Source organism: Balaenoptera physalus, assembly GCF_965194825.1.
Source record: "Balaenoptera physalus genome assembly, chromosome: 10".
Lineage (NCBI taxonomy): Eukaryota > Metazoa > Chordata > Mammalia > Artiodactyla > Balaenopteridae > Balaenoptera > Balaenoptera physalus.
Genome location: NC_138889.1, coordinates 71,892,184 through 71,907,218, shown reverse-complemented (window position 1 = coordinate 71,907,218; position 15,035 = coordinate 71,892,184). Strand labels below are relative to the sequence as shown.

The window sequence follows — 15,035 nt, the reverse complement described above, 5'->3', positions numbered from 1 at the left end:
CCACATGCAGCAACGAAGACCCAATGCAGCAAAAAATTATTTAAAAAAAAAGAACTCTCTTGCCCTTTCCTCTATTTCATCTGGGGAGAAGTAAGGACACCGAGTTGGTGGTGGTGGTGGTAGGAGGGGGCATGAAGAGAGATTTTAGGCCGGGACATAGAGAAGTCAACCATTCCCCTTTCACCATGGCAGGCTCAAGCTGGTAGAGGAGGGAAGGGGCTTTGCTATTATCTGCCAGTTATTATTATGCTGAACTTATTAACTACTGATCTGAGGCTACTGAATTGCCTAGTTAACTTTTTTTTTACTTGAATGTCAGAAGAGTCATGATATTTGTGCCATATTTCACTCACAGAGCAGGGAAGAAATAACTCCACAGGATGTGTTTTAACATGTGGTGGGAAAGTTTTGTGCAATTGCACCCTACACATCTCATTTGGCAGGGAGCTCCTACAAATCAATGAGAAAATGATTAACAAAATAATAAATTGAGAAAAGGAATGAAATGGCAATTCACAAAAGTAACATAAACAGCCAAGAAATATATGAAAAGATTTTTTTAGTAGTAATCAAAAAATATAACTAAAATTAAAGCAAGAGTTTTTTTGTTTTTTTTTTTTCTGCCTATCAACTTGAGGAAGGTAAAAAGTTCGTACACTATCCAGTATTGGTGAAGGTATAAAGAAAGTGGACTCTCAGGCACTCTAGAAAATATACTGATATAGCTTTTCTTTTCTTTTTTTTTTTGCTATTTAGCCATATTTATCATGATTGAAAATGTGGGTTCCCTTTGGACCTGCAATTCTATTTCTATGAATTCATCATAAGGAGGTAATCAGGAAAGTACACAAAATGTGTGCATGTACAAGAATATTCATTATAGTATTTTTATAATAGCAAAAACTCAGAAATAGTCTAATTGCCCACCCATAGTTAAGTAAATTATTGTATTTCCACACAACTGAATACTACGCAACTATTTTAAATAATATAGATTATTATTTATGGACATGTAAAGATGGCCACAACTTTTTATGTCTAGTATAAAACAGTTTAATATGATTTTACTTTTAAAAATGTTATATATTTATTATACATATGTGTGAGGCACATGAATATATAGAGCTATGTAGAAAAGAACTATCAAAATGTTTATGTGCTATATAATAATTTTAAATGATCATTTATTTAATCATTCATTCATTTAACACTATTTATTAAGCTCTTAATATGTGCTAGGCATTATGCTAGGTGCTGTGAAAACAAAAGAAAACAATCTGTTAATTCAATCTGCTAAACTAACAGTGATTTTGAAAAATGACAACAAGCAGTACTGGTGAGTTTAAGAAGGGGTGCACTCTCATATACTACTATTGAGAATATATTTTGGTAAAACATTTCTGGAGAGCAATTTAGCACTTTTTATGAAAGACTTAGAAATACCCATTTCATTTGACCCTACAATTCCATTTTCAGGAATTTATTCTAAAGGAGCACAGATGTACACACAAAAAATATGTCAAGCAGCTCATAAATGAGTTGCTTGGGAGAGGGGTAACCTAAATATTAAACAATGGGGATTTGGGTAAATAAAGTGTCATATGTTCACAATGCAGAATACTAGGGAGTCACGTTTAACCTAGAAAATGTTTAACAGGAAAAAATGTCCAAAATATACAAGTGACAAGGTTTAAAAAGAAGAGTGTGGTACTAAAGTGCTCGGAACTTGAGCAAATCACTTAATGATCTGAGTCTCTTACTTCATCTGCAAAGCTTAGATACTTAAGGACCCTCTCAACTCTTACCTTTTCTGAGTCTAGGTACTCATCCTTTCTTCTTTATAAAGAAAATAAGTCATCATTGGCAGTCGGTAAATGTTAGGTTGGCAGCTGATTGCAGAGCTGTCCTAAACTATTTCATTTGGGGATTTACTAAAAGATTGCTCACAAAAGAGAAAATACGTGTCTTGTAAGAAAATGTCCACTTTTTCCTTAGTAGCCTAATCTTTCAGGCATCGTGCTTGATTTTGAGGGCACAGAAAGACATTAGTGCCCTCGAAGAGTTCAAAGTCTCTTGGGTGGAGGGAACCAATAATGATGTTAAAGCGTGATAAATGACAACAAAGCCTTGAAAGATGAGTTCTCCAAGGAGTAGGGAAAAGGATTCCAAAGTAGAAAGAAAAACATGTCTACAAACAAGATGCTCGAGGAAGAGTATGGTTCACACAGAGAAACGAACCATTATATGTGGCCTTTCTTGCAGTCTCGTTCTTCTCACACTACACAACACCCCACATCTCTGTGGACGCTGAAGGAGAGGTTGACCCGCACACTCGCTCACCCGGAGTCTCAGGTGCTTCTGGCCGGGTCGGTGAGAAACTGGAGGGAATCTGCAACACACAGGTAACTTTACTGAGGACCCAAAAAGGGCGACTCGGTAGTGGCCGCCTAGCAGCTCTTATAGCTCCCGCGGGGACACCTGTCCCGGGGTTTCCCGCCAATCTCAGTTCCTCCAGCTTCCCAGGCCCCGCCCACTCCCGAGCTGGCTGAGAGCTTTGAGGGCGGGGGAGCGAGGGAAGCCTATCGATATCTCTGGAATAGACTGCTCTACCCTGCGCCACCGCCTTCAAAGTCCCGCAGACTTCTCTGTAGATCGCCTAGCGGAAGTTTAGGCAGCGCTGCTCGGTCCGCGGGTTTTCAGGAGGCCGAAGCCAGCCTCGCGCCGGAACCATGGTGAGTTGGATTCCGAGCTCAGGCTGGGTTTGGGCAGAGGTCCGCTGGCTGGGGGTTGGCGAGCCGCCTCGCCTGTCATCCTCAGAGCGGCCCGAGGCCACGGGACATAGGAACCTTAGCCGAGGGGAGGGTTTAGGCAGTGATTCAGCATCTCCGGCCTGGCCGGGAGAGGGGAGGTCGGTAGTCGGTGCGGCCTTTCCCTGGGGTTTGTTTCGCTTTCCACCGGGCCTTGAACAGTACCTCCTCGGACTACTAGCCGAGTTCGCCCCTCAGTTTCCTTCAGTCGAGTAGATTCCGAGCGGTCCAGAGAGGCCCCTAGTGCTCTGTGTGGGAGAAAGGGAAAATGGGGACTTGAGATCTCCGTGTACTGCCAAATGCGGACTTGACCCCAGGGTTTGGGTTCCTGGACCGCGTTCATTTTCTAGGTGGGTCCCTCTGTAATCTCTCCCTCAGAGCTCGATCAGAAAAGGCCCCTTTCAATCACTTTGTCCAGTCACCTAGTTTTACAAATGAGTGAACCGAAGCTGATAGGAGAAGTGATGGAATCAGGGTTACAATATAGGGCTCAGGGCTTGCAGACTTATGTCTGCCATTCCAGCCCTCAGCCTGCTCACCCCCATGATTAGTCTCCCAAGTACTGTGCTGGTGGACTTGTTTTAATACCGTCCTTAAAGCAGTAAATGGGTCTGTCGCTGTGGCTATTTGTGTCCACTTCTAACTTCCTGGGGACATTCTTGTGTTCATTCATTCAGTATGAATGTTTCAAAGGCACTGTTTTAAGTACAGTGAAGGTTCAAAGATAAATCAGCATATCCCTAATCGTAATATAAAGTAGAAAGGGACGTGTAGATAAAGAACTGGTGGGAGTATGTTTTGGGATTTGGGGAGAAAAGATGGAGAAGACTTCAGGAGGTAGACATTTGAGCTAGTTTAGGGAAAAGTAATGCTTTTGACTATTTATTAGGGTCTGGTATAAGGGAAGAGCATAAGCAAAGATAGGAAGGAAAGTGGACACATAGGAACTTTAGTAATTGACTGAACCTAAAGCGGGTGCTATGGACAGTGTTAGAACTGGAAGATAGGTTGGGAGGATAGGTCCCATGTAGATCTGCTCTCCCCCAGCCAGCTAGCTCCTTGTAAATGTAAAACGGGTTTGCAGCTGAGTACAGCAGTAATCTTACGATGAGGTTGCAATAACAGTCTTTTGTTAATGTTAGATGGAAACAGATGGAAGAACATTTTTTAATGATAGAGCTTGTTAAGATTTGGGATTTGTAATGTTCTCATATTAATAAGTCTTTTTTCATTTACTTTCAGTTTCGCAACCAGTATGACAATGATGTCACTGTTTGGAGCCCTCAGGTAAAATGTTTTATACTATTTCTATGAAGTGGTTTTTGGTGGCTGCAATGTGTTTAGAAACTTATGGGATTGTGGGCAGTGAGAAAATGGAATATAATCACTTTAGACTTTTCTGAAACCTAAATGTATCATTAAAGTAAGTTTCCTAGTTTTTTTGTTATTTATTTATTTATTTATTTATTTATTTTGGCTGAGCTGGGTCCTAGTTGCGGCATGCAGGATCTTTTTAGTCGCAACATGCGGACTCTTAAGTTGCAGCACGCATGCAGGATCTAGTTCCCCGACCAGGGATCAAACCCGTGCCCCCTGCATTGGAGTTTTACCCACTGGACCATCAGGGAAGTCCCAAGTTTCCTAGTTTAACTATGTTCACCTGATTTTTGGGATCTCTAATTTTAAATATATAAGAGGGTCTTGTAAGATGATTCTAAGGTATGTTTTTTTTGTTTGTTTTAGGGCAGGATTCATCAAATTGAATATGCAATGGAAGCTGTCAAACAAGGTTCAGCCACAGTTGGTCTGAAATCGAAAACCCATGCAGTGTTGGTTGCGTTGAAGGTAAGTAAAGCAGTAAATATATCTTCTTCCTTTAGAAAACAGCTGTCAAATATAAGTTTCACTATATAGATAATAAAATTGTAAACTTGTTTTTCTGTCTTAAATAATGTCTCTATGTAGAGAGCACAGTCAGAACTTGCAGCTCATCAGAAAAAAATTCTCCATGTTGATAACCATATTGGTATCTCAATTGCGGGACTTACTGCTGATGCTAGATTGTTATGGTGAGTATGATCGTGGAAAACAAAAACATCCCTTTGATTCATAATTGATTACATTTCTAGAAAAGATCCAGGTATTTTAAGAAGTTGTCTGCCAGAGTGCTTATAAGTTAAGATCATGAATACCTTAATGGATTTGGAGTCAGTTACTAAGTATTCCATTTCTTGATCACTGCAGTATTAATTAATAGAATTAATCATATTAATATTAACGCTTTTGAGAAGTCATTGAATAATGTGTTACTTGATAACTCAGTATATATTGTTTGATATCAGGTCTGAGAAGAGCTTGACACTTTTGTCAGGTTTCTAAGGATCAGCTGAACTACCCTTGCTTTGTTTAATACATCAGTATTCATGTGACATTTATTTTTTGCAAAGCTCAATACTGGGTACTGCAGGGTATACAAAAGTGAATCAGACATAGATCTCATCTTCTAGGAACTTAAAATCTAGTAGACTATCTATAATACAAGGTAGAAAGTGGAGAGTAACAGGTATATCTCTGTGAGAGACCAGAGGAGATAAAGATTATTTCTAGTTGAGGGGCATTGTGTAAATGAAGAGCTGGGGCTTTGGGATCACACAGTCTTTAGTCCCCACTTTTAGCACTTAGTCTGATATTGATCTAGTTACTTAAACTCTCAATTTTTTTAGTGTTTTTTTCTAAGGTTACTGATAAATAGCCTAACATGTAGAACACTTAACACAGTGTCTTTTGGTGTGTGTGTTGGGAGGTGGGAGGTAGTTAGCCAAAAGTAATCTCTTAAGTCTGTGATTTAATTAGGAAAGAAGGAATATAAACACTAAGGGCAAATAATAGTGCTAATGTTTAAAATTTTTAAGTTATCTGGCGAACCCCCCTGCTCTCTTAGGTCAGCAGTATAGTGACGGCATTATTAGTGACAGTTTCTTTTAGCTGTTGAAAATGTAATATATGTTGCGCCGTCAAACATTTTATTTAACGCAGTCTGTCCAGAATATTGTCGTGTCACATGTAATCAGTATAAAAACTTTATTAATGAGATGTTTTACATTGTTTTTTGGTACTAAGTCTTTGAAATTTCATGTATATTTTGTACTTATGGTACATCTCAATTCAGACTAGCCACTTTTTCAGTGCTCACTATTCACATGTGATTAGTACCTGCCACATTGGGCAATGTAGTTTTAGACAGCCCTGGGAAATGGACTTAAATGAAAGTAGAGAACAAGTAGCTTGGTTCCTGCAGCCAACATTTGATCATCACATGTGACATACACATAAACTAGACAAAGCAGCATGAAAGAAAAGTACGTATCCATTTCTTGTTTATTCTCTTGGCTTTAATAGTTAGGCATGAATTTCCTTTTCCCCTGTGTTATACTTGCTTGAATCTTGTCAGGTTTAAGAGTGATACTCAACAGTCTAGTGTCTGGTATCTCCTCTAGAGTGCTGCTTATGGATAGAAGTAACGTTGGCAGGACATGTTAACAGTGCCATACTATGGATTCTATTTCTTGTATTTGTTCTATTGGGGAAATTTTCATCAGCTTTCAAGAAAAAAAGCACTGTCTTGACGGTGGGAAGGGTAAGAGAAGAGACATTGCTCTTTTTCTCTTGCTCAGCCTTTTCTTCTCTATTCTATAAAGTGCTCTGAGACAAAGGTTATCTAGAGCTAAGGAACATTTTAGTCATAAACATAGTAAGATTATGAAAACTTTAAGGTTAGTCATTTAAAATTTAGAAAGAAGAGTTGGTATAAAAATGCATCCTTGTGGCCATGTCTTTATGGTTCCCTTGTATGGATGTAATTCATGTAAATGTCTGGAAGAAAGCAAAAAGAAATGAAATTATTTAGATTAGAAAAACTCTGTGATTTGAAATTACTGATTTTTCTTGTTTCTTTTTTAGTAATTTTATGCGCCAGGAGTGTTTGGATTCCAGATTTGTATTTGACAGACCTCTTCCTGTGTCTCGTCTTGTATCTCTAATTGGAAGCAGTATCCTTTTTATTTATGCATTTATTTTAGCATTTATGGATGTGGACTTCAAAGGGTTTTGATACTTTATCCTTACGTTACTTATTAGGAATATGATAATATGTAACATGGGTAAGATTGTGAAAACTTTAAGGTTAGTCATTTTTCAATAGCAGAATGTTTAAAATTTTTAGAAGGAGAGTTGTAGGAAGTTTTACCACGGAAGAATGGGTCTAAATAAGAAATTGGGCTGCTCTTTTATCAGCCCTTATAGATAAGCAATTAATATTTTACAGATACAGATAAGCCAAATTTCAGAAAAACTAAGCATCATTTTTAGAGGAGATTTAAAACTTTTTATTGGTGGTTCTAGATGTTCCCAAAAAATCCTTGCCCCTTATATCCAAAATGAATGAGATTCTTTACGTCAGAGAAAGTCATTTTGGTAGCGCTCACTTTGGATTTGGTGGATAGCCAAACATTTTTTAATACTAAGCCAAATAAATATTTCTCTTTTATTTTCTTCTTCTTATGGTGGATTATGCAGCAATTAAGAAACTAGAGTTCTTTGTTAATAATGTTTAATTTGGAAATAAAGATAGTACTTTATACCTTGTTAGAACAGGCTCTTTAACTAGTTTAAGAAACTCAGATACCAACGCAGCGATATGGCCGGAGACCATATGGTGTTGGGCTGCTTATTGCTGGTTATGACGTAAGTTCATAGAGTATTGTTATATTTTAATGATTTTTTAAAAACTGACTAGAAGTTTTCTAATTTTTAGCTCAATCAAAGTCAAGAATTATGTGGTGTATTTTTCTTCTCTTTGTAGGATATGGGCCCTCACATTTTCCAAACTTGTCCATCTGCTAACTATTTTGACTGCAGAGCTATGTCCATTGGAGCCCGTTCTCAGTCAGCTCGCACTTACTTGGAGAGACATATGTCAGAGTTTATGGAGTGTAAGTGATTTTTTTTTTCTTGTCCCCTCCAGTCTTTATGTAGTGAATAAATACAGTATTCTAAGTGAAGAAAACTATCTGCTTTACAGAAAGAATTTTTAAAAAGATTAAGCCCATGAAGTGTATATTATTTCTGTCACACATACTAGCTTTTACTTTCTCTGGCTACCACAGTAATTTGAATCATCAGTAGAACTTTTTCAAAATATAAATATGTGTCCCTAACCTTGAAGATTCTTGATTCAATTGGTCTGAAGTAAGTGTGCCCCAGCCAGAGTTGAGAGCTACTGTACTAGCTACCAGTTGTAAGTTCTGTTTACAACTTTTAGTTTCCTGAGATTCTTATTTTTAGCCACGCAGACATTCTGCATTAAGTATTCCATAAATAAATAAGAAGTCAGTGTAGCTGTGGGAAAGAAAGGTAAAAGATGTAAGGTGTGTTGATAGGGCAGGTTTTTGAGTAGTTTGCTTATGCAAGGGTCTTGGATTTTAACACATGCTTTTTATGCATCTATTGGGGTAATCATGTGGTTTTTTTTCCCCCCTGTATTCTATTGTGGTACGTTGCATTGCTTTTGAACATTAAACCAGCTTTGCATTCCTGGGATAAATCCCTTTTGGTCATGGTGTATAATATAAATTATATATATATGTATTATAATGTTTATATAAACATAAATGTTGCTGGATTCAGTTTGCTGGTATTTTGTTGAGGTTTTTTGTGTATATGTTCATAAGGGATATTAATCTGTAGCTTTACTTTCTTGTGGTATCCTTGTGTAGTTTTGGCATCAGGGCCAAAACTACACAAGGATAGTTGTACTTGGCCACATACAAGGAGTTGGAGGCTCCTTTTATAAAGAGCAAATACAGTGGTGAGCATTCCACAGAATACATTATATGAAACTTTGAGCTGTATCATTTGTGAATCAGGATTTTGATTTAACTTAGCATAAGAAAAGGGTAAAGTCAGTAACAAAAATCATGTATCCTCTCATTAAATAACATAATAGCAATCTAATAAGAGATTATTAAAAGATTATATGGCCAAACTTTAGACTTTTGGGTTTTTGTATTATGATATATTTAGTATGTGACTAAAACCATGATTTCAGACTATAGGGCTGACAAATAAAAGAAGCCTAGCATGAAAATGGAATTAAGAAATAGTTGTTAATCTATTATATTTTAGGCAATTTGAATGAACTGGTTAAGCATGGTCTGCGTGCCTTACGGGAGACACTTCCTGCAGAACAGGACCTAACTACAAAGGTAAATATCACATTTCCCAACTGTAGATACTAACATTACGGTTTAATCATTTATCATATAAATGTAAGTAATAGAGGTTTGTATACTTATAGTTCTTTAATTTGCGAGTTGGTTGCCTTGGCTCATTCTCTCTCTTTAAGATGTTCACTAAAAGGGACTGATTTTGAAATGATTTTTAAACATTTCTTTTTAGTATAAAACAATAAAAGCAGTATGTCTGAGATAGAATATTCTTCATTTCTTCAAGAGGTAGGAATATCGTCATATTTTTAATTCAGTTAACAAATATGTACATTGAGCACCTACCACATGCAGGCAGTAGGCATTGAGAATATATAGTAAACATAACAAACATCTTGGCATTTTTGGGACATACATCCAAGTGGGGGAAGAGAGACAATATACCCACAAGTAAATTATATAGGATATTAGAAGGTGATAAATGCTATAGAAAAAATAAAACAGGTTAAGAGGAGTAAGAGTGACAAATAGGGTGTAGGAAGGAGGTGTGGTGGGTATAATTTAAAATAGAGTGGTCAGGGATGGCCTCACTGAGAAAGTGAATTTGAGGGAAAGATCTAAAGGAGGTGAGTGAGTGAGCTATGCAGATGTCTAGATCAGTATTCTTCCAGGGAGTATTATTACAAAGGCCTTGAGTCTAGAATGTCCCTAGTGTTCGAAGCAAGGAGGCCGGTAGTGTCAGAGTCAGTGGTCAAGAGGAAGAGGAGGAATGAAGTCAGAGAGGTAATGGAGGCCAGATTGCGTATGTCCTATAAACCATTGTAGATGCTTTGGATTTTACTCCAAGTGGGCTGTTAGAGTTTGAACAGAGGAATACCATGGCTTGATTTAGGTTTTAAAAGAGTCACTCTGGTTGCCATTTTGAGAACAGATTGTAGTGGGGACATGGGTGGAAATAGTTTCAAGGTTGTTATAGTAATTCAGGTGAGAGATTGTGGTGGATTAGAGCAGAGTCATAAGAGTTGGAGATGATGAGAAGTGGTTCACTTTTGCTTATGTTTTGAAATTAGAACCAAAAAGGTTTGCTAACAAATTGGTTGTGGGGTGTGAGCTTAAAAAAAAAAAAAAATCAGGTTTTTGGCCAGATTAGAGGAAGGAGAGATTGATGAGTTACTGAGATGGATAAGACAGTTAGAGAACAGGTTTTGGGGTAGGGTTGTGGAGGAAGATCAGGCGGTTAGTTTAGGACTTAACAGGATTTGAAATGCCTCTTATTTGTCCATTTGGTGATATAGAATAAACAGTTATCAGATGTTCACCCCCTAGAGTTTGGTGGAGAATGGTCTATCCTAGAGTTAAAAATGTTGGAGTCTTTGTGTAGAAATGGCATTTAGAGACTGGCCTGGATTAGATTTCTAAAAGAATCGAATACTTATACAAGAGGTTTGAAGACTTGGTTAAGGGCACTCTACCCTTTAGAGGTTGGGAGGTAAGTTGGAATCAGCAGAAAGGACTGAGAAAGATGACGAGGGAGGTGGGAGGAAAACTTGGAAAATGAGGCATCCTTAAAAGCAAATGAAGAAACTGCAGTCGTCCCTTGGAATCTGGGGAGGGATTTGTTCCAGGGCCCCCCCTTGGATACAAAATCTGCAGATGCTCAAGTCCCTTATATAAAACGGCATAGTATTTGCATCTTAACCTACGCACATCCTCCTGTACACTTAAAATCATCTCTAGATTACTTATAATACCTAATACAATGTAAATGCGTGTAAATAGTTGTAATTGCAATGTAAATGCTATGTAAACAGTTGCCAGTGCACAGCAAATTCAAGTTTTGCTTTTTGGAACTTTCTGGAATTTTTTTTTTCCCCCGAATATTTTTGATCCATGGTTGGTTGAATCTGAGGATGCAGAACCCACAGATAGAGGGGCCGACTGTCTTTCAAAGAAAAGAGAATGAAAAATTGCCAATAGACCATGGAAGATGTGGACTGAGAATTAACCATTAGATTAGCAGTGATGTCTCTGGGACTTGACTAGACAATCTTAATGGAACGGTGGGGTAAAAGCCTGATAGGAAAGGAGTCAGGAGAAAATGAGAAGAGAGAAATTGGAGACAGCCATTTGGAAGAGATTTTCTGTTGTGGGTTCAGAGAAATGGGGTGGTGGCTGGAAGAGAATGTAGTGAAAAAAGGGTTTTTTGTTGTTTTGGTTTTTTAAGATGGGAGAGATTACAGCAGGTTTGCTGCATGGGTATAAGAATAATCCAGTATCAAGAAAAACATTTATATAAGATAAAAATGAGAAAAACTGCTAGACCAGTTACCTTGAACAGCACACAGGTGGAAAGGTAGGCCTTAGAGAGGAAATTGGGCTATTCATTCCCAGTAACAGGAAGGGAGAGAATCTAGGGACATAGATACAGAAAAGAGTGGATACTGTGGGAGCTTGTGAACATTCTCTTCTGATTGCTTCTATTTTCTCAGTGAAATAGGAACAAGGTTTTAAGCTGGAAGGAGAATGGAGAATATTAGAAAGAGTTGTCCAGGGAATGGGAAATTGAATGATCTAGGGACCCGTATAATACAACAACCACTAAAGGCCTCCTTGAGGTTAATGATCATTAACTAAAGTGAGATCAGTCAGCATATTATAAAATCCATTTTGTTATAATGAATGGATAATTAATATTTAATATGTATATGAAGACTTTATAGCCTGCATAATCTTTTTAAACACTTTTTTCTATTATGAAAATAATATTCTTTCAAAAAAATTAGGAAAGTACATTAAATTGTTTGAATTTGTTTAAAATACCTATAATGTCATCACTCCAAGATGACTGTCTTTTAAAATTTGGGTATACAGTTGACTGTTGACATTTACAACTTGGAAAAGTTTGCTCAGGTATCTGGCTCCCTGATTTCACATTTTTACCGAATCATAGAGAATGCCCTATATATATCCTTAATGCCTCAGGTTTTTGCTGAAATTTTTATCTTACGGGAGCTCTTTTGCACTGGTTAGCGTTCACTGAACACTTTAAGAATTGCTTTTTAATTTTTCCATGTAGAACATAGTTCAATCCCCTAAATTCAACACTTTAGAACCCAAAATTTATTTCCCTAAGAACTATCATGTCTTAACTTACACACGAAACAAATTTGATTATTTCTTAGAAGTTAGGGTTACTTCCTAGCAAAGTGGTTTGTTCCCTCACACTGGTCTTCTCATTCCCATTATGAACAAAGTTGCAAATTTCTAGGTGACATAGACCTTTGGAATTATTCATGATTATCAAAAGTGAATATTAGGGACTTCCCTTCCCTGGTGGTTCAGCAGTTAAGACTCTGTGCTCCCAATGCAGGGGGCCTGGGTTCAATCCCTGGTCAGGGAACTAAATCCCACATGCCACAACTGAGACCTGGCGCAGCCAAATAAATAAATAAATAAATAAATTTTTTTAAAAGTGAATATTAAATCTGCAAATTACAAAAGTTGACTAGTTTTCTTCTTCCTTTTTTCCCTAAGTATTTTTTAAGTCTCATTCAAGTGCTATATAAATTTTTACTCTGCTTTTTTCCATCCAACATTTTATCATAAACATTTTTCCAATCTAAATTCTCTTGAGTTTTAATTTTTACCTTTTTTTTTCCCCCCTCAGAATGTTTCCATTGGAATTGTTGGTAAAGACTTGGAGTTTACGATTTATGATGATGATGATGTGTCTCCTTTCCTGGAAGGTCTTGAAGAAAGACCACAGAGAAAGACACAGGTATATAACTAATTATAAGCAAAAGACTTTAGTTCTATTGTTCCTACCATGACTGTGTAAATCTACCACTTTTGTCTTTAATTATTGAGATAGGCTCATAATTCATGTGTCAGTGGGAAAACTAAGAACTGACTAAAGTAAAATACTGAGGGGTCAGTGATGTCCATAAAACACAAAAAGGGTGATTTGGCTACCTATTGCAGTTTCTCACTTCTGTGGGTTGATGGGCTCAGCTAGGTGGTTCTTTCGCTCATCTCATTTGGGGTCTCTCAAATGTTCCAGTCAGTTGAGGGAGTGGGGCTGGAACATCCAAAATGGCTTTACTCACATGTCTTCTTTACTCATACTTGCTGGGTATCTTAGAGGGACAGCTAGAAGGCTGGGACCTCTGCTAGGATCGCTGGGCCTCTATCCACGTAGTCTCAGGGCCTTTCCTTCACCAGAGTATCTCTTGCAGGGTAGCAGCTCAGAGGTTGCAAAAGTTCAAAAACTCAGAAGTGCAAGCTGCCAGGCATTCTTAAGGCTGAGGCCCAGGACTGGCACAGCATCACTTCTGTACATTCTGTTGGTTAAAACAAGTCATAGGGCCAGCCAAGATCCTAACAGAGTGGGGACTGAGAGAAAATTCATTGGGGACCAGCTTGGGAAACTAAGTTGGCTCTTCACAAATATTGAGAAAAGGATCAAGAAGTATTGGTGAATCTCAGGTTAAATACTAGACTTTTTTTGTTGAACGTTTAGAGTACACATTTGCTTTTGTAGATGCTTATTTGATAGCTGTGTAATTGAAAAAAAAAAAACTGTCATGAATTTCCTCTACAGCATGATTTTTTTTTAACTTGTTGGTATTTGGAGGAGCAGGATTTGCATTATTTAACTGCTATTGGTAAGAACCAGCACTGTTGGGAAGAATGCGGTGGAGTACCACACAGCTGCTTTGTTTGAAAATATTTTTGCTGTGTTCATTAGTGCTAAAGAGGAAAAGAATGTCTAAAATGTGCCAGTATTTTAAGGCTAGTAGTGATAATAAAAGGAAAGCCTTTATTCTTGATCAAGACAAAGTACGATGAAATGCTGGAATTGTTCAGTGATGCTTAGGTTTTCAGAACTGTAAAATTGTATCTATTTTTTTAAAACCCCTTGTTCAGAAATTTTAATAGGACAGGGAACCAAAATTGAGTATCCAGAATGTCTCCTAACTCCTTTTCTCATAAATTTTTTATTATAATGTAATGTTTATGATTAAAAGTATATATTGGTCAAGTGTTCTTTTTACATATTTTCTTTTTTCTTCCTCTCTTAAGCCTACTCAACCTGCTGATGAACCTGCAGAAAAGGCTGATGAACCAATGGAACATTAAATGATAAACCAGTCTATATATGTATTATCATACATGAAAGAATGCAGGAACACGTACTGATGACAATAACCTATACTTTGAACCAAAAGATGCAGAATGGTGGAATGGTGTGTTTTAGGAATCAGTCCAGATGTGAGTTTTTTCCAAGCAACTTCACCAAAACCATATAATGGGGTGCATTTTCTTTAAGAGCGTCTCTATAATCATTTTCTAGAAAGTATAGTTATCTGAACTAACGTTTTTATATGAAGAACATAGTGTCTTTGTGGTTTTAAAGACAACTGTGAAATAAAATTGTTTCACCTGCTGATGTATTGGTGTTTTGCTTTTTAAGCAGCTTCAACTCTGAATAGTAGTCTGAGATTACAGCTGTGTCATCATCATGTGTGGTCACCATGTTTGCCAAATTAAATTGCCTTATTTTTAGTGACAGGAAAAATATTACCTCTTATCTATAACAGCCTTATACTAATGCCCCAGTGTATGGACTGGCTGCATGAGAATCCATGGAGATTTGGTCCAGAATACAAATTTTAGGGTTCAACCCTGGAGATTCTGATTAAAACCTAAGAAACTACCACTTTCTAACAATAGTAGTAGGAAGATTGTTGACATAGGAACGATTTTTCTTTCCAACCAGCAGGTGGCAGTAGTGATATCTCTGGTCTGGTCTCAGTGTAGGGAATTTCTACAAAGATAGCAAAAGGGAAATTTAATCCCAAACCATCATTTCCTCTTATCCTGCCCAGCCCTACTTCAGCATAAGCTTTAGGCTGCCTTCCATTATTCCTATGAACTGTGTATGTAAATATTGCAGTACAATTTTTATCTTAGATCATGCAAAATGAAATTAGAGGAAATCTGT

The 15,035-nt window shown here is 37.4% G+C and overlaps 1 protein-coding gene across 3 annotated transcripts; it reads left to right on the top strand.

Moving 5' to 3' along the window:
* The first annotated feature begins 2,606 nt into the window (after positions 1-2,606).
* PSMA1 (proteasome 20S subunit alpha 1) lies at positions 2,607-14,477 on the top strand. 3 transcript variants are annotated; one of them, XM_082476050.1, is made up of 10 exons: positions 2,607-2,732; positions 4,050-4,094; positions 4,551-4,652; positions 4,773-4,876; positions 6,768-6,856; positions 7,480-7,550; positions 7,669-7,798; positions 8,991-9,070; positions 12,699-12,809; positions 14,114-14,477. In XM_082476050.1, exons 1-10 carry the CDS (start codon positions 2,730-2,732, stop codon positions 14,168-14,170), a joined length of 792 nt encoding a protein of 263 aa, XP_082332176.1. In that variant the 5' UTR covers positions 2,607-2,729; the 3' UTR covers positions 14,171-14,477. The 3 variants fall into 3 exon arrangements, with proteins under 3 accessions (XP_082332176.1, XP_082332177.1, XP_082332178.1); XM_082476051.1 differs by lacking the exon at positions 2,607-2,732 and adding an exon at positions 2,828-3,157 and having other exon boundaries at positions 4,556-4,652; positions 14,114-14,307; XM_082476052.1 differs by lacking the exon at positions 2,607-2,732 and adding an exon at positions 2,836-3,157 and having other exon boundaries at positions 14,114-14,307.
* Positions 14,478-15,035: the final 558 nt, after the last annotated feature.

Bases quoted from the DNA above. Each gene is read 5' to 3' on its own strand.
- PSMA1 (XM_082476050.1), top strand. The intron at 4,095-4,550 runs GTAAAATGTTTT...TGTTTGTTTTAG, and splicing joins TCACTGTTTGGAGCCCTCAG to GGCAGGATTCATCAAATTGA. The intron at 7,799-8,990 runs GTAAGTGATTTT...ATTATATTTTAG, and splicing joins TATGTCAGAGTTTATGGAGT to GCAATTTGAATGAACTGGTT.